Source organism: Chroicocephalus ridibundus, chromosome 1 (assembly GCF_963924245.1).
Source record: "Chroicocephalus ridibundus chromosome 1, bChrRid1.1, whole genome shotgun sequence".
Taxonomy (NCBI): Eukaryota; Metazoa; Chordata; class Aves; order Charadriiformes; family Laridae; genus Chroicocephalus; species Chroicocephalus ridibundus.
In genome coordinates, this window is record NC_086284.1 from 68,265,695 (window position 1) to 68,283,855 (window position 18,161).

The following is an 18,161-nucleotide window of genomic DNA, read 5'->3' on the forward strand; positions in this document are numbered from 1 at the left end:
GGTGAGTCAGTAGGCATCTATATAATACAGAGACTTCTTCCTGTTTTTCTGTTATTTCACCCGTGAACAAGTTCCTGACCCTTGTATTTAAATTCTAGAATTGCAGCTTTGTGGGGTTATTTTGTGTGTCTTCTAAGTAATTGTGGTGTTCTTCAGGTATGATTAAAGCTTAGTTATCAAGTCTCATTTCAATGGAATCATTTAAATATTACCAAAACTTAGGGGTTATGAAAAGTGCTGCAGAAATATTGTAGACTCTGTGAAAGATCTGGATGGTCAAGGCTTCTGATGCATGAGGCATTAAAAACACCACTTAAACAGTAAGTGTCTCTGTCCACAGGCTTATAATAGAACATCACTCCTAAGGTTTTAGTTTTTCTTCGGCAGTACAGCTTTCAAGTCCTGACTCAACTAGATCCTTATTTAACACTGAAAATACATGGGATTCCAACCTAGCCTATTGTAGCAATGGGCTACACGGTTGTGCTGTTCTGTGCACATTGTGGCAATAGGCTATACAATTCTAGAAAATGAACTGATGTTAGTAATGCCCCAGAAGAGGAAGTATGATTTTCTGAAAAGAAAAAAGTATTTCAACTTGAGCATCTCTTTTATGCACCAGGACTCTTGAAAGGAAACTGTCTTTTCTGACTCGGGGAGGAGATGGGACGTGTAGGCTGTTAAGCTTTTACAAGTAAAATTCTTACATCTCTGTATCATTTAAAATATTTTTTGGACACTCAGTGGCATACAAAGCTGTTTGGAGTCCTAGGTTTCTTTATTTCTATTTGTGCTAGCAATTGGGATGCCGGTGGAGGTGAAGAATTTGTATTTCCTATTTGCTTGGGATATTTTAGCTCACCAGAAACAAACAAGTTGCGAGAGCACTGTTTTACCCAGGTGATAATTTCCTTCCTAACCTACACTTTAGCAGAGATGCCTTTTACATGAAAATTCCAGAGGTTTAATCACCTGCTTTCCCTGGCCCCTTGTTTTGATGGCAGTGAAGTCAAATAAAATAGAAGTGAACTCTTCCTGAAGATATTTTGGGCTGATGAGGTTTTAATACTTAGTTTATGAACACTCGTGTGAACTCCATCATCAGCCCAGTGTGGCTACAAATAGCACATGGACCTGAGGAGCTCGGTCTGCAGGTGTTGTGCCTGAGCACACCTAGCACAGAGCTTGCAGGCATCATCACTATTCAGCAGCGATTTTTAAAATTCAATTTTAAAGCTGGAGAGCTTTCCTGCCATCTTGACTAACTAATTAGTTTCATGTAGCTTAGCGCAGAAGAGGGCTATCTTCACCAGCTCGGCTGCTCTGGCCCTTCCTCCTTAGGGGGGGAGTACACAAAGGAGCTGACTGTTAGTGATGGTGATTGGGAGGTGAAGATGAAGAGGGAAGAATGAGGAAATGAAAGGTTTGCCTTGGGGCTGAGAGAGATGAAGGGACTGTTCTGAAAGTCATTATCTTGCATTTATAATTACCAGATGGGAGGGTGCTTCACATGAAGACCCCCTTCATAAAAGGCATTCAATTCTTTGGGTGGGTAGGCTGTTCCACAGGAGAAGCAAAGCAAAACTGGTTGAGAAAAATACATTTCTTCAACTTAAGGCATGAGTTTCATAGAGAAGCCATAGACACAGTTACAGGAAAATCTTGTGGACTCATCAAGAAAAAGGAAGAGGAAAAATGGTTTGTTGTGTGCTTTATGGTGCGCTACTGGGATCTGTGCTGAAAGGCATAATTGTGTCCGTATGTGTAGAAACAGGTTGGCTTTCAAGTTGGTACAAAGTAATGGCCATAGGATCTCATGCAGACGTACTCAAAGGGTGGTGTAATTCCAGCTGGCTCAGTGGGAATTGTATTAAACCCATTACTAGAGGGCTCATGAGTCGTGTTGGGAGACTTCCTTCCATGTGATGTAGGTACCGTGTGTTCAGACTCCTCTCAAGCATTGTCTTCTGTGAAAATGGTTTTGCTTCGGCATGTCAGGCGAACTCAGAATGATGATGAGTTTCATTTTGATCAGAAAGAAAGAGGAGCCTTTTACCAATAAGTGAAAAACCTTGACTTGAGTGACATTGATTGTTTTCTCAGAACCGGGTTTCTTTAGGGCTTACTGGCACCAGGTAATTCAAGCACAAGTTATCTTTGTGCCCTTGTGCTTAAATCTGTCATCCTGCTTCATTTGAAATGCAGTCAGGAGCCTTTGATGGGACAGGGTCAGGCCCCCCTAAGCCATCTTCCTCCATCATAGAGACAGAACTATCAAAGCAAGATTTAAAATTGAATTAGAAGGTTATATGTCCGCAAGACTGTGGTTCACATTTTTAAAGAGAAAGGATTTTTTTTTTTTTAAATGAGATCCACTTAGTTAACTAATTCCTCTATGTTAGCAAGATGACAATTCTGTCCTGTCTTACACATAATTTAAATGCTAGATAATGTGTTATTTTTAAAGAACCTATAGTTGTTGGCTTAGAAAAAAAACATCTTTGTGCATTCCCAGCTATTATGTGTGTTCAGTTTTAAAAAATGATAAAAAAAAAAGCAGTAATAACTTTACAGAACCTTATTTTGCTGTTTATTAGGACCCACAATAGCAGATGAATTATAAATCCCACGAGCTTGATTTTAAGCAGACTACTCTGGAAAACTCTTTAAATGAGCTCTTCAGGAAAGACTGGATATTCTCGCATGTTTTGGTGTAAGCATCTCTTTTCAGTTGTGAATGTTAGGTACAGTAAACCAGCCAAACTCTTAGGTCTCTGTTTTGAAAATATTATGTAAAGCAGTCAAGGCAGAACAGGGAAACTCATGGGCTGTGTGAATGTTAATCCATGTAAGCGGAAGCAGAGTTCGAACCTATAAAAATTCCTTAGAAAATATGAACAGATTTTCAGTAATTCTGTATTTTAATGTGCGCTTAATTAGCTTTACTAAAATGGAAATTGCCCTTAAAGACTGTAGCAGGTGGCAAGTTCTCTATTTAAAGAATATTTCCAAGAAATTATTTTCCCCAAAGTCTAAGAGTGTAAGGAGCGCGTGCCCTCACAGTCTGTTTAGCATGTGTGCCTTTTGTTACCTTATCCTGCTGAAGAAATAGCATATTCAGATAATGATGGACAAACCTGAAGTGAAATCAGACTCAGTCCCAGACCAGCTGTGGTGAACTCTTTTCTAGACGGATGCAAAATACAAAGGAAAATATGCAGAGCCATGAGTTTTTAGAATTGCATCTTTTCTGAAAGGAGACAGGGTATCGGAGAGGGATTTCTGTCTACATATGTGAGCACAAATACTGGGTTCAGGTGTATCCTGTCAAGCTGCTGGATGCAAACTGTTCAGCAGTTCCAGCAGTTGCATTTTCTTGCATTGTTTTGTACTGCTAGTTGTTATCTCAGCTGTTTCAAATTATTGAATATCTGCTCTGATGTTTAACACATATTCTGCCTCCTGAAGAGTGTCGTGAAACCAGATCAGCAAGATGAGAAGGGGGCTGTGCCTCGGTGGAAGAGAGAGCAGCAGAGAAGGCTTCTGGAGGTTCTCCACCAGTGGAGAGGCACAGCGTGCAGCTCCTCCAGTGTGCTGACTGCAAAAGCTGCTGTTCCTATCGCAGAGAACATTGGGCCAATCAAATCTAGACTTGCGTCTTTACCTGGCAGAAGTCAGAACCGCAGTGGGACTGATCACATGGATACATGAGGAAATAGTGACCATTATGTGTTTGGGAAACATAAAGAGTTTCCCTGATTTAGGAATATCTTGAGTGCTGTGTGTCACGTATTTACTTACATATGCAAAACACACCTATTTTATTACATGCTTATGCTGCAATAATGAAAACTATTTCTGCCTGTGACTGTAGGCAGGATAGCATATTACAAAATGATGACACTGTTTTCCTTTCTCTCATCTCCCACCAAAAAATTAGGCGTTGATCCTGTAATAGGTTATATTCAGGTAAATGGGTCCACCTACCTGCAGACATTGGTTTGCCTAGAATCAGGGGTATTTAGTTTCTTAAACACTGGTGCAGGAGGACTCCTTGTGTTAAAAAGCACTGACAGCAAAAATAAAATCTAAAGTCCTTTTTCTCTTGGGGGGAGATGTCTCCTCTTCTGGAAATTACTTGTCCATCTGAGACAGGACTTTTGAAAGATCTGTGTTCAGTTTTTTCTTTAAAACATTAGGATAATGACATAACTTAAGGTCTGGATGAAATATGACTCAACAGTTAAATGTATCCACTTATGGATTTGGCAGCATGGTATGCAGAGGTCTTCTGATCAAGCAGCAGTTCACCGGATGCAGAAAAATAGCTCTAATCAGTGTGTGACCTTGAAAGTGGTCATGGGTCTTCCTCTGCCAGACTGGCCGAAAGAGAACAGAGAAGTTCTGTTTCCCAGTATAAGTTGTTGCTTATCTGGAAGAAGTAACTGAAAGTAGGGGGTTTTAGCTGTTCTCAAATAATTACAGTTCTCAGAATTTTGCGCACATGAGAATCACTTATAAAAGTGAGCGGCTCTCCCCTCAAGATCTAACATTTGAAAGATCTCAGTAATAGCACGTCCTTCCTTGAGGGCCAGAGCTCTACTTCTGTTTGATCACCTTATCCTTAAGGCAGATGACACTTAACCTTACATCACTTTTAGGTTTTCACTTACTTTTCCTCTGAATGTTCACAGTTCTGAGTGTCAGATTTGAGTCTATCTATCTTAATGGCATTTCAGCATACATTAAAAATAAAGCTTCTCTATATAATGCCAGGTTAAAAGAAATGTTGAAAGCCAAATCATGAAAATGCTAGGTTATCCCTTCACTGCTTTTCAATGAGGGTAAAAATGTGAAATAATTCATGCAAAAGAGTAAACCTTTTTGTTTCCTTGTTTAAAAAAAAAAAAAAGAGAGATATCATAGTTTAACGAACGAGGCGACTCTGTCATGCAGTCTTTATCGTGGTCAGTGAGAAGGTTAAGGTTTCTGCTTGACCTCTGGAAATACGCTGTGGGAAATGCCTCTGCTCAAACACTGTGGTAGAAAATTAAGATTTGGGAAAGCAGTATGTTTGTCATTAAGCTAAAGTGTAAGGGCTGAGATAAAAGATTAAGCAACGCTTTTAGCAGTTGAGCTGTGAATGTGTGTGTTCAACATAAGGATGGCCTTTCAAGCCCGTTCTGCCTACCTTATTGAACACGGTTGCCTTGAGGTATTTGAACACTAGACAACAGGCTAGAGAGATCATAATTTTCTCTTTTTCATGTCAGTTGAGAAGGTTTTAATAAAAATTGAATTTGATATCTAAAAAAACCACTGTTTAGCATCATTCCTGAAGAATATTAGTTCTACAGTGTTTGGTTCAGTGACATCCCATAGTGCTTCCAAGTGTCAGCAAATCCACATTACTTTACTCTTTTATCAATATGCTGTTCAAAGAAAAGTTTACCCTTGGCAGACACTTGAAAGACTAGGCAGTTTCACATATTTTTCAAAACTTGAATAGTTTTCTGGGTGTTTGTGTTATAGGGATGATTTTTTTTGATGTCTGCTGTGAAATTTTACATAAAATGACTTTGCAATGCAAATATTTCTTTTTTTTTTTTTTTTCCTCCACAGATGAAATCATGCATCAGGATATCGTTCCCCTCTATGCTGCAGATATTCAGGACCAGTTAAAGAAACAATTTGCTTACCTGTCAGGTAAGACTATTGCCTTCTACAGACATTGCTCAGCTGTATGGTTGGGCCTGTTGTGCTTTCACAGTTTTTGAGGTCATGTGTAGGAGAAATTCATATTTTATGAGCAACTCAAAATACAGACTACCGAGACTTGTTACTCAAGGATTTTTGAAAAGAAGACTTTTTTTTTAAAAAAAAAAAAAAGTATAATAGGAATTTTATATTATAGTTAATTTTCTGGTATCCAGGATAACGGGCTAGAATTGAGGGTAGGATAAAAAAATAAATGGGGGAAAACAAATAAGGAAGTGCTGATGAGCTTGGTACAAGAACATGTAGTCTCCTGTTGTCAGTGCTAAGGGAGATGTGGGTACTTACCTTGACCTCCTTAGTGTTTGAAGCTGAGATGGTGCTCAAACACTGACCTAGAGCTCTCTGAGATAATTGAGCCCTCGCTGAGAGCTGGAGAGTGCAGTGTGGATGCGCTGGTGATTGCTGTGGTCTTGCAGTCCTCAGCCCACAGGCTACGCTGCTGCTGGCTCTGCTGTCAGGTTCAATACTGAAGCCCAAGCTGACACCTTGGACTTGACCCAAGTAGTGTCTGAGTGAGTGCCACAGTACCCCGTTCCCCCACAGCCTCAGTGCGAGGGGTCAGGTGTTGTGTAGCACCAAGTTCTGGACAGAGTTTGTGGCTTGGTATCACCACCTGCGTTTTGCAAAGGAACCGGCTTTTAGTCATAAAGCTGTCTCTAAAAGCAGCACAGCCATGTTCACACAGCACAGAGTGTCTTTGATGCCCCTGGATAACCTGTGCCAGGTAGGTCATGGGGACCTGTGTTTATCTGCTGTGCAGGTGTCGGGCTTGGGTTGCTGGGCTTGGTCCATCTCAGTGCTGGAACCACAGCTGGCTGCTAATGGGTAGAGTGAGACAGTGCCTCCACTCACTGATCAGGCCGTGTGGCAGGTGTCTGATAAGCTTCTGTGTTTGTTTTCCTGTCCTCTTGTCTATAAAGCTCTTGCAGGTGTGCAACAGCAAACTTGCTGGAGTTATACTGCCCTGCCCTGCCCTCCCTCCAATACACAGAGAGGGAGGACATCAGTGGCTTTGCAGAGCTGACCTGCTTCCTTCAGCATAAACGAGATTTACCTCTCTAGGCTGAAGCTGGGCTTTATGACTGTCCCCTCTTCCTTTCAATCCATCCCTGTGTCAGATCAAGAGACACCGGGGAATGAAGCAATGTACTGTTTTGCTTGGCAAAAGCTCGTTGAATCTTGTTGTACTCACAGTTAACCATTAATTATGATTTATTCCTGCCACACAAGCTATAAACTTAAGTGTGGGTCTGTGGTAGTGACTGTGTTTTCTATGGGGCGATGGTAGCACTTGGAAATAAAATTGTTTTGTTTGTGAAGTTGGCTCTTCATGCTCCGTTTGAGATGATGGTGTTTTACCTACAGTTCTTTGCTGGCAGTTTATTTTTTTGACTTTTCAAGCTCTTCCTTCTTATCCAGGGGCAGAAAATGGCTTATAATAATGTTATGCAAGAATCAGCCTATCTAGGAAACTGTAAGTCGGGTTTACATTTTACCCTTCTGAAGTGAGGAGGAAAACTGGTGACTATGGTAGATGAATAAAATCTCATTGAGTCCAAGTGGAGATTGTTCGTGTCTTAAGACTGTTGAGTTCGCACAGCCACAAGCGTCTTCAGCACTCGTTATATCTGCTGTGCAGTGGAGCTTAGTAGAAGCACATGTTCATCATTCTATTTCCTTCTATTTATTCACCCTCATGTCTATTAGAAGTCTGTTTTGTTTGCCTGAAATAGTAGTCCAGCTGCATTACTGCGGGCTTTGACTATATTCTCTGTTGTATTTTATTATTCTTGGGCAGTCTGACTGTTAGGCATTTTCATTCTCTTTGGACTTCAGTTCTTTTATCCTTATGTTCTCCTACAGGACACTGATGGTTAATTTTCTGTGCTGTACCAAATAGTGGTGTTATGGGTTCTGCAAACAAAGGAACAGAGCTGATATTTTGATACTCGATTTATGTACAATTTGTTTGTCCTTGCAGTTGTGCTTACGAGTGGCTTTGCTGCAATGCCACTTAAGATATTCACAGTGTGTGTGAATGGGGCTTTTTTCTTATTACTAAGTTGCCTTAGAAATAGAATCTTAGGACACGGCATAAAACTCATCAAAATGAAAGTCCATAGATTACGAATACTTTTGGTAGATGGCATCTTAGCAGGTATGATGAATTGCATAATGTCTTAGATGCATTTCAGTTTTTAGGTGTTGGCTTTTTAACAGCAACGTGAAATATGCTTGAGAATCACTTTAGTTTCTCTAATAGGATGTATCTAGGTCTCGTGGGACGCTTGCTTGAATAGTGAATGAAACCCAGGCTGCTTCAGTGGCTTAAAGGCTGTAGCCATTCCCAAGCTACTTCTGTGTTTTGGTCTAAATTGGGGTCACTTCTTTCTCTTGGTCTCTTTTCCTCTGCAGGTACAAAGTAATTTGTGTCCCTCATTCTGCTAGATTACAGTGGAAATACTACAGGGACATCCAAATTAGGCTTGAAATGAAACAAAATAAAAAAAACCCCTTACTTTAATGCTCCTATTTTTCAGTCAATATAGCAAAGTGCAATGAGATCAAGGTGCTAGCTACTTCTACGGATGCCGAAGGCTCCGGCTCTTGCTCAGCAGTGAGACTGGAGTCGTGTGTTCAGCTTAAATCTAGTGCAGGGACAAGCCGTGGATGAGGTTTTTAACCAATCATTCACATAACACGTTTATAAACACCAAAGTTAATATTTTACCTTACGCCCAGCTGTTTACTTTTTCCCATGGAGTTTGTTCTTTCTGTGGAACAAGGTCCTTATCTTTGCAAGAACTGTTGTTACTCTTTTTTTGTTGTTGCTAGGCTGTATTAAACATCCTCTCTACATGGTTCACTGTTTCACCTGTCTTACTTTTTTCTTCCTTTAGTTAGTATTTCTGCAACCACTTTTTCTTCTGCATTGCAAAGAGTATTCAGCCTTTTTTTTTTTTTTAATGCTCACAAAGGATATTGGAAGGTCCATTTAAAAGTCTGTGGAAAATTTATTCCTTGGAGTCTTTCATTCACACTTTATATTTTCTTCCATAAGTATTCTCTTTTCTCTTTCCTTAATCGGAAAGTTGCTGTGTGACTTTCATACCCAAGTTTGCAACTATCTGCCATTGCTGTATGCAGATATGTTAAAATAAATGTAGATGAAGAGTGCACAGACAGGTGTGTATGTTTATATGCATCTTATAATCGTACAAGCTATGTGATGTGCAAATGAGACTCTTGGCCACCATAAGCACTAAACCAATTATTTCCACTCGCTTTCCTTTGAATGCCTCTTTATGCATTGACCAACTTCAAACAAAATGTTTCCATTCGAGGAAATACATGCTACTTGCATTTTTGCCTATCGATTCATTGTTGTCTTTCCTGCAGTAGAAGAAGTTAGCATTGGTACTAGCTTTCAAAATACTTATATCTTTGGCCCTTTAAATTATCATAAAATCGCCTAGGTTGGAAGGGACCTTTCAGATCACACTAAATAATAAGCTTCTCCTCACTCCCCATAACTTTGCTGTGCTCTTGCTCTCTTCTGTGGAAACGACCTGAAAATACCTCACTGGTTAAACTGTTCCCTTTGGAGGTGCTGAGTCTGTTTGTAAAACTGTGTTTGAGAACTTTTGAATGGATCCATTACTACATACATTGCATCAGGTAGTTAAAAACATCAACTTGATTTTAGTTGCCAATATGGCACGGTCAATGTATATGTGGTGTATTGAGAGTGGAAGAGGTATTACTTAGCAGGTTCTGTCTTGCATGGGTGTAGGCTTAACTGCTGTTATATATTCATTGTACTAAACCCACAGTCTGTAGAGCTTTAAGAAAAATAAAAAAGGTAGTAGAGAAAAAGAAACAGGAACAAAATGAATCCTTGGCTAAGAGATCTCCAGTTCAAATACATTCAGGTACAGATTTAGTTCCTGCAGTCCGATCTCTAAGCCAGTATACTTGCTGCTGATCAGCCTAGGCAAAATGCAGCCTGTGAAGTTATACAAGTAAAACTTCTCTCATTTCACGGAAAGAATATTTTAATAAATTCCTCTTGATTCTGTTTTTCTTCACGAAGGATATGTAATGAAGCTTTCATCCACTGCCTCACTGAAGTCTACGTGTAATTTCAAATAGTCAGGGTGCTCCAGTTAAGTATATTGTGCAAGTAGAAAGGAGAAATTCATAGAATCATAGAATGGTTAGATTTGGAAGGGACCTTAAAGGTCATCTAGTTCCAACCCCCTTTATCAGAATCATAAAAACATGATGGCTGAACCATCACAACAGTAAAGCAAGATCTGTAGTAAGCCTTTCTCTATTCACACAAAGACCTTGCTTTTTACATGACTGCAAGCAAGATTAATTTTACTTGAGCTAGGTCTTTTGAAACAGAGTTATAGATCTGAGCCATTTAATGATGATGCTCTTGAAACTTGTGTGTGCCTACTGATGAACATAGAGATCGTATTTTTTTTCTTATAGTCCAAATATCATTTTGTTTGCATTGTAGATTCAGGCTAGAAGACCTACCTCTTTGCTCTGTCATCATCTAATTATATCCAACTACATTGCTTCCTTTTTGTGGGGTTGGGCAGAGTGCTTTTGAGATTAGCTTTTCTTGTGTAAACAGGAACAGAATAACTAGGGATACAAGGGAAATATTACAAAATAATCTCCTGCTCGTCTTTCCTGGAAGTGTGCACAGTCTCCTTTGTTGCTCCCCAATTTTGCTGTCTGTACCAAAAAACTTAGCATGTCTCTCAGGATTGTGGGGAATTACACTTTTCTCTATGTGTGTTTGCATGCACACGCATGTTTTGGCAGCTGCACAATTCATAGTTTTTGTAATTTTCCCTCTTAATGCTGTTTTAAACTGAAAAGAATATTAATTATTTCTCATTTGGGATTGGTTTTGGCTATCAAGTCACTAATATGCCTCTTGATTAGAATTTCTGTAAAATAGTGTTGCAGTTTCCTTGGTAAGGCACTTCTCTATCACCTTACCTAATTAATAAAAAACCCGAACAAACAAAAACACAACAACAACAAAAAAACCTAAAAGAGATTGCAACTATGATGGGAAAAGTTAGATGTAGCAGAATATAAAGAATAAATGCTAAATTACCTAGACTTAAGGTAAACTTTACCAGCACCATTTCACAGTAGCACAGCTAGTTTTCCAAGGATCATTTTTCCACTCCCTTGCTCTGGTCCACATAATTTCAGTGGTTGGTGCTGTTGGTTTAAATAATTGTATACAGAAGTTAGGAACACGAAGTGCTATTTCCTAAGCACAGTTAAGTCATTTTGCTACCTAACCTGTGGAGCTAATGCAATTCAACCTGTTTTTAAACTGCGTATTTCTCCAAAACAGAGGGCTGTCGCGATTGTAAAAACTGGCCTGAGACTAAGGCATGTAGATCTAGGTAGAAGAGCTCCACCAAACTGGAGATTTACTAGAACTGTAGAGATTTATCCACTGAAAAATTTCCATTTTAGAGAGGTAACTTGTGTTTTCTTTGATGCTAAACCTGTTAAAGCAGTTTCAGTTGAATACGTTCCCAAAGTCAGTTATAAATGAGTTAATAACAAGGTCTTGCTTTAATGAAGATCACGGAAATAGGATGGAAGCAGATCTACTTAATTTAAAGTGGTGTGGGTTTTGTTTTTTTTTTTTAATTGCTGACATACACTTCAGTGCTCTTTACTTCTATGGTGTTTCCATTTTTAGACTGAAAAGTAATAATCCTCTCATTTGGAGAACATTCCTTACAGCTGCATGTTATGAGACAGGTCTCAAGAAATTCTTGGGAATCATTTCATCCCCCAGTCATGGAGTTGTTCAGCCTGGAGAAGAGAAGACTCCAGGGAGACCTTATTGTGGCCTTTCAATACTTCGAGGGGGCTTATAAAAAAGATGGGAATAGACTTTTTAGCAGGATCTGTTGTGATAGGACAAGGTGGGTAATGGCTTTAATTTAAAAGAGGCTAGATTCAGGCTAAATACAAGGAAGATGTTTTTTACAATGAAGGTGGTGAGACACTGGCAGAGGTTGCCCATAGAGGTGGTAGATGCCCCATCCCTGGAAACATTCAAGGTCAGGTTGGATGGGGCTCTGAGCACCCTGATCTAGTGGAAGATGTCCCTGCTCACTGCAGGCAAGCTGGACTAGGTGACCTTTAAAGGTCCTTTCCAATCCAGACTGCTCTGTGATTTCAGGTAAAATGTGTCTGTATTGATTGCACCCGCTTAAGGACTGCTGAGTTCTCTTCTGTTCTTTGCAATAAACAAAACCTAAAGCTGTCACCCAAGCAGCATTTGTTTAATATTTAAAAATAAATAATAAGTGTTTTTCCACATTTTCATAGAATCACAGAATGACTTGGGTTTGTATTTTTTAACATAAAATAAGGGGGCTTAATAGCCTTCCAGAAATTTTTAATTTTTTTTTTTTAAATACGAAGATTAGACTAAGAAAATGCTTTCAGTGCTCTCAAAGAGATACTTGGTTGTCTTAGGAAAGCATAAAACTATTAATTTCCAATTGTATAAGTTAGTGCATCCCCGTTTAAGCCTAGAAATAGAAGTAGACAGAACTTGCCCAGCAAATCACCACTTTCTTGGATGGTGATTAAAATCCCAGTTGCTCATTTTAAGAATTACTCAGTACAAATTGAATTATTCTCATGAGTTGTAACACTCATAGAGTTCATCTAAGCTTTGGTGTCCTTTTTTCGTAATTGGGTGTATACAATTCTGAGATGCTGGAAGACTATTATGTGAATTGGTTTTAATAAAATGCTTTAAGTTTTTGCCTTAAACCTGTGTTTCAAGAAGGATGAGAGAAGTTCATTTTGTGACTCACATGTTTTCCCTCTCACTGAAAACAAAACCAACAACAACAAATTGCAGCCTAGCTTCCCAAACTCCCATTTCCATTTTATGTCCTCCCCCTAAATTCTGTGGCTTCATTTACTTCTGGGAGAAGGGAAGAAAATCCCATTTTACACAGGTAATTTTGGAATAAACAGCTTAATGCTGCTTTTGCAGAGGTGAAGCAAGAAAAATTAGTTCTGAGTAACGGAAAAAAACCTCATTCCTTGTTGCATCACGTTCATTATGAAATAAAGGACACTTTAAAAAGAGAACTCGCCTACTGCTTTTACTACAATTTAATGCAACCACAATTTAAATGTAGGATTTTTACTTTGTTATATTTCCCATGTCCTTTTTGTAGCTTGCAGTGAGGAACACTCATTTGTAAGTAACATCTGCTTTGCTGGGTGACCTGTCTCCCATTGATGGCCACGTATTTAAAACTGTATGGAAAGCAACTTCTGTAGGCTAGCAATGTTAAAGCTGAAATTTTACAGAATTTATTATGTATAGCACTTTAGGTCACTCTGTCCTAAGCTCTTTTCAGCAGGGAGGTCCTGATAAGGAAAAGCACTTATGCTGCTGCATTTGAAGGTATATGTGTGTTTTATGTGTGTTTAAGCGTCCCGGCAGGAAAATAATGGAGAAAAAGATAATCGGTGAACAAGGATCTTCTAACAGCACGTGGCAGGACAGAGTTGTCTCCACCCAAGATAACCAGGGATGAGTGTACTAGAAACTGAAAATTAATAGGCAATGTCAAGGCAGGATGGCTGTATTTGCCCTTGACAATTGGTAGTGGTCTGGGAACTTCCTGGAGGTCATAGTTCGGGCTTCTGCTTTTAGGACGTGTCCTGCAAGCGTATTGTTCTTCTTTTGTTTCGTATGTCCTATTTATAGACGTTAAGTAGAGCAAAGCAAGTAACCAAGCGGGATACTGCAAATAATATATAATTGTGCCTAAAAATAGATATTCTAGAGAGAGCAGAACACCTCATGAGCAACAGAAATAACCATTATCAAGCTTGAAGAATGTTTTTAATAGGGAGGAAAATGCTTTGGTCCTTGGAGCCTGGGTAGAACAAAAAATAATAGATTCAAAATTTGTCTTAGCTTATAGTTGTGTTTTGACTATTTATGTAGCTAAAATCAACTCCATGGACTTAAGATTACAGTATTCGGATAAAGGTTATGTTTTCAAACTTGTAATATTTGCATAATAGTTGCATTTTGTTGTTGTTGTTTAAGTGCACCTGGAGCATGTTACTTTCTGATGCAGTTTGATTTCAAGAGCTGCACAGTGGTAGCACCGTATTGCCTGTAAGCACGTAGATTGAAGTCAGATTCACCACAAATTAACATAAGGATACTATTTGAGCTCTTCTAATTACATGTGGTTTTGGAGGGAAATGGTGGTTTCTTTTATCAAATGGATCTGAGTTCAAATATTTCTCTTCTTTTTCTGGTGAGGTTAGATGTAAAGGCACTTGAAGTGGCTAGTAGCACACTGTAATTTTCACAAATCACTGTTACTGTCATGATCGACAGCGTTGTTAATACAGTTTACAGCTGACTTCTGTATAATTGCCAGATTTCAGAGCTGGAAAAAAAATCCTTATTATTTTGCCACAGTCATTTTTGGCTGGTTTTCTTCTCTTTTTGAACTGTAAAGCAAAGATAACTTTCCAACAATGTGTCCCTGCCACCCCCAACTGTTAAATACCTGCTGTTGCTAGGGCTCAACAAGTCCTTTGCCCAGCCTATCTTTATGAAAATATTCTTGCACAAGTCACAAAATATTAACATTGCTTTAAAAAATATATATTTCGTATATAAAAATGTATGTGGAGCACTTTAAAAAAAAAAACCAAACAACAAAACAAACAAAGAAAAAAAAACAAACCAAAATGTTGCTTTTTTGCAAATTCTACCCAGTGGTGCATAATGCCAAAAAAGATACAGATGGTATCTAGTTCATCAGCAGCCAAGCTGCAGCACAGGTGTTTGGCTCTGCTTTACCTTTTGTAGGTAATCTGAGAAATTGAACAAGAAATGGCATTTGAAACACCTTCCCCCTGTTCCTTTAATGTTCTGCCACTTCTTGTAGACTGTCCTGGAAGCAGAGCAGCTAGCTGAAGGGGGGCGCGGGGGTGTTGTAGGAATGAGTTCAAACTAGTAAGAAGGTTGAGTTCAGTTCAAGATGGAGATTCACCTACTTATTTCTGAATTAACTTTTTTTTTTTCCTAAATCAGTTCATGTCTTTCTCCAAATTGGTCATGTTTAAATACAGTTATCAAAAGAAAGATACACTGCCATCTGGCGTCAAAACTGTGTTCACATGAACAAAGGCGTTTGTACAGAAAAAAATCGAATATGGTCTAACAAGTTCCTAACCTCTGAAGAAGACACTGGACTGTTTAGAATAAAGAGTGTCCACATTGATGAGCCCAGCACCAAAACAATTAAAAAAAAAAAAAAAAAAAAAAAAAAACACCACCCCAAAAAACCCCCACAGTCGTCTAATTACTGGGAAATTTCAGGCTAGGTGAAGGGACTTGCATGTGAACATACCTACATCTTGTTTCTTTTGTAGGTGGAAGAGGGGGAGATGGTTGCCCTGTTATCACCTTTCCAGACTATCCGGCTTTCAGTGAGATCCCCGAGAAGGAGTTCCAGAATGTCCTGACTTACCTGACGAGCATCCCAAGGTGAGCACCTGTCTAGGAGAAAATACCCTTTTTACCCACAAAGTGATTTTTCACGTTTAGTCACTTACGTGGTAGTGTAAGGGTCAGGCTTGGTATTTAATTAAAGAAAAGGAAAATGCAGCTCATGGTACAGTGTCAATAAGTGTTGATTAGTGACTGCTGCCTAATATAGTTACTAGATGAATTACATAGTGCTATTTATATTTCATCAGAAAATTACTTCCTAGTATGTATGGATGAATATTCCGTGATGGACGTTGTCCTCCTGTTTCTTATCTTGGCTGTATCTTAGAGTGCAACGTTATGTGCTTTAATTGAAAACATGTATAATTTTGGCAGAATAAGCTCATTCCTGGATTCTACTCAAGATGTTACTTGGTGTGAAAAGATACTCCATAGTTACATACAGCGGTTTGTCCTAACGACTTCTGCTCTGTTTTCCTGGCTCAGCTGAATGTACAGCACGGAACGAACAGCAGTAAATTGTGCTGGACCAACCTTTTTCTGTGATGAAATTACTGGATGTGTGAATGAGGGGAAGCTGCACGTGTCTTTTACCTCACCTTAAGCAAGACTTTCAACAAAGTGTCCCCCAGCACCTTGTATACACTTTGAGTTGTTATGACTTGACAGGTGGGCGAGAAACTCTTTGAATCATCAACCTCAGAGTGCTGGTTAATTTCTCATGCTTCACCTGGAGACAGAGTTCCTCAGGGAACCATATGTATCTGTGCTGCCTGGCATCCTTGGCAAGGCCTGGAGGAGGAGATGGAGTGCACCCTCATCAAGTTTGTTGATGAGAAATTGGTGGACCAGTCAGTACGCTTGAGGGAAGGACTACCATTCAGAGGAACATAGATGGGTAGGAGGTACGGGCTGACAGGAACCTCATGAAATTCGGCAATGACAAATGCCAGCTCCTGAAATTGGGGTGGACTAGCACCTTGCAAGAGTACAGGCAAGGAACTAACTGGCTGTGGGGCTGCTCTTCTGAAAAGGACCTGGGAGCGCTGGTGGGCAGTAGGCTAAACGTGAGCTAGCAGGGTACTCCGGCAGCAGTGAAGACTGGCAGCCCTGGGGCTGCACCAGCAGGAGCATGGCCTGGAGCGGGTGACAGCAGCCATCCCCGGTTGGCTCTCTCCAGACCCCATCTGCAGTGTGGGCCCAGCTTTTTGCTACCATAGGGTGGGGGTTTATGAACTGGCATGAGTCCAGCGGGGCTCCCACAATGGCTGGGCCTGGAGCTGATGTGAGAAGAAGAGACTACAGGAGCCAGGCTTGCTCAGCTAGGGGGGTGGAAAGCTGTGGCGGCCCAACAGCCACTGTCTCCACTGATGGAAGGAACAGCAGGCTCCTGACAGAGATGGGCGCTGGGGAGGGAGAGGCCTGGGGTGGGAATGGGAACAGGGAGGTTCTGACTTGGGTGTAAGGGGAAAAAAAATTGTCACTGGGAGGATAATGAAGCATTGAGACATGCTGCTGAGAGAGGCTATGAAGTGTCCGTCCATGGAGGTTTTTTGACCTGACCATACAAAGCCCTGAACAGCTTGACCTGAATCTAGAGTTGACCATGCTTTGGGCAGGAGGTTGGACTAGAAGCCTCATGAGATCCCTTAAAACCTGAATGATTGTATCAATCAAGAGATCTCCTTTATGTCTTTCCCAAATTGGGCTATATGGCTCTCCCAGATTGAAAACTCATAAAAACACAGGTTGTGGAACACTGATTAAATGTTGATCTCGAGCTGTATTTCATGTTCTTTTCACTGACAGCGTTCAGTGCAACTCAGCATGGACCACGCTCAATTCATGTTTGGAACTAATCGTGGCAAATATCCCTCATGCGTATGTGCGCTTTTGTTTACTGTTCATGCATGAAGAGAAGTAGTAGTGTTGTTGCAAAGGGATTTCCTCTGAATTATTTTGTAGCACCTACTCCCTGTGAGGGAATACTGGTTCTATGCAGCACCACTACTGTGACACGTCCTCCTGGTTGTACTTGTTAATGCCTAGTTTATCGGGGACAGGAGCTGTGAAGCTGACAGCAAGCTTCAGTTTTTTGTTTGTCACTGTGGTGGTTAAACTGTGTGGTGCTAAGCCTCCCTTGGTAGTATCTTTCTTGAATGCTGTTATTACAAATAATTATGTTCTAAATTCACATCTGTTGCTCCTTTTGAAAGTCCTTGGTGGTACGCTTCATGGTGGCCATTGAACTTCTGCACAGAGTGGGGTTTACGTGAGAAATTCTGATCAGAACAAACAGCATGTGGTGCAGGGGAGGGAGTACTGAGCACATCCCGGAGCATCGCTTTGGCAGGAGCACGTTTTTACTGATTAAAAGTCTGGGAGCAGATTTTCTGGAGATGTTTTCAGTTTGTTTCCCCTGCCCTCCCACAATGGCTCTGTGCGTATTGAGGCAGAAGTGGCCATTGAGTCTGGCTGTTCTTGTAGGATTTTCTTGTTTCTTTAATTTCTAATTATTTAGAAAGAGATCGCTGTTCTATATAAACCCAGCTTGGCTAGATGTGAAAAGTAAGGTATTAACTATTGTGAATATAACAATATTTTAGGTATTAGGGTGATACCATTTCATTTTCAACCTTGTAAAAATAATGCCGTTGTTAAGATAGTGATAGAACTGGGACCTTTTTGTGCCTGAGAATTGCTATAATCTCAAAGGGCTAAAGACACCTTCGCTAGGGGTGTTACGAGCTTACTGTGTAAAATTGTGTTTATGAGCCCTTGTGCAGGTCTATAGGCATAACAGACTGCAGAAATG

The 18,161-nt window shown here is 40.1% G+C and overlaps 1 protein-coding gene across 12 annotated transcripts in view; it reads left to right on the plus strand.

The window, feature by feature from the left end:
- Window positions 1-18,161, plus strand: part of MCF2L (MCF.2 cell line derived transforming sequence like) — a 179,070-nt gene that overhangs the window by 92,254 nt on the left and 68,655 nt on the right. For all 12 annotated transcript variants that reach the window (XR_010071529.1, XR_010071530.1, XM_063337969.1 and 9 more), the window contains 2 exons: window positions 5,623-5,706; window positions 15,268-15,382. Coding sequence is in view for 10 of the 12 variants with exons in the window: in XM_063337969.1 (XP_063194039.1) it covers window positions 5,623-5,706; window positions 15,268-15,382 (199 nt within the window). In the remaining 2 variants the exon portion in view is untranslated. The remainder of the gene's footprint in view (window positions 1-5,622; window positions 5,707-15,267; window positions 15,383-18,161) is intronic.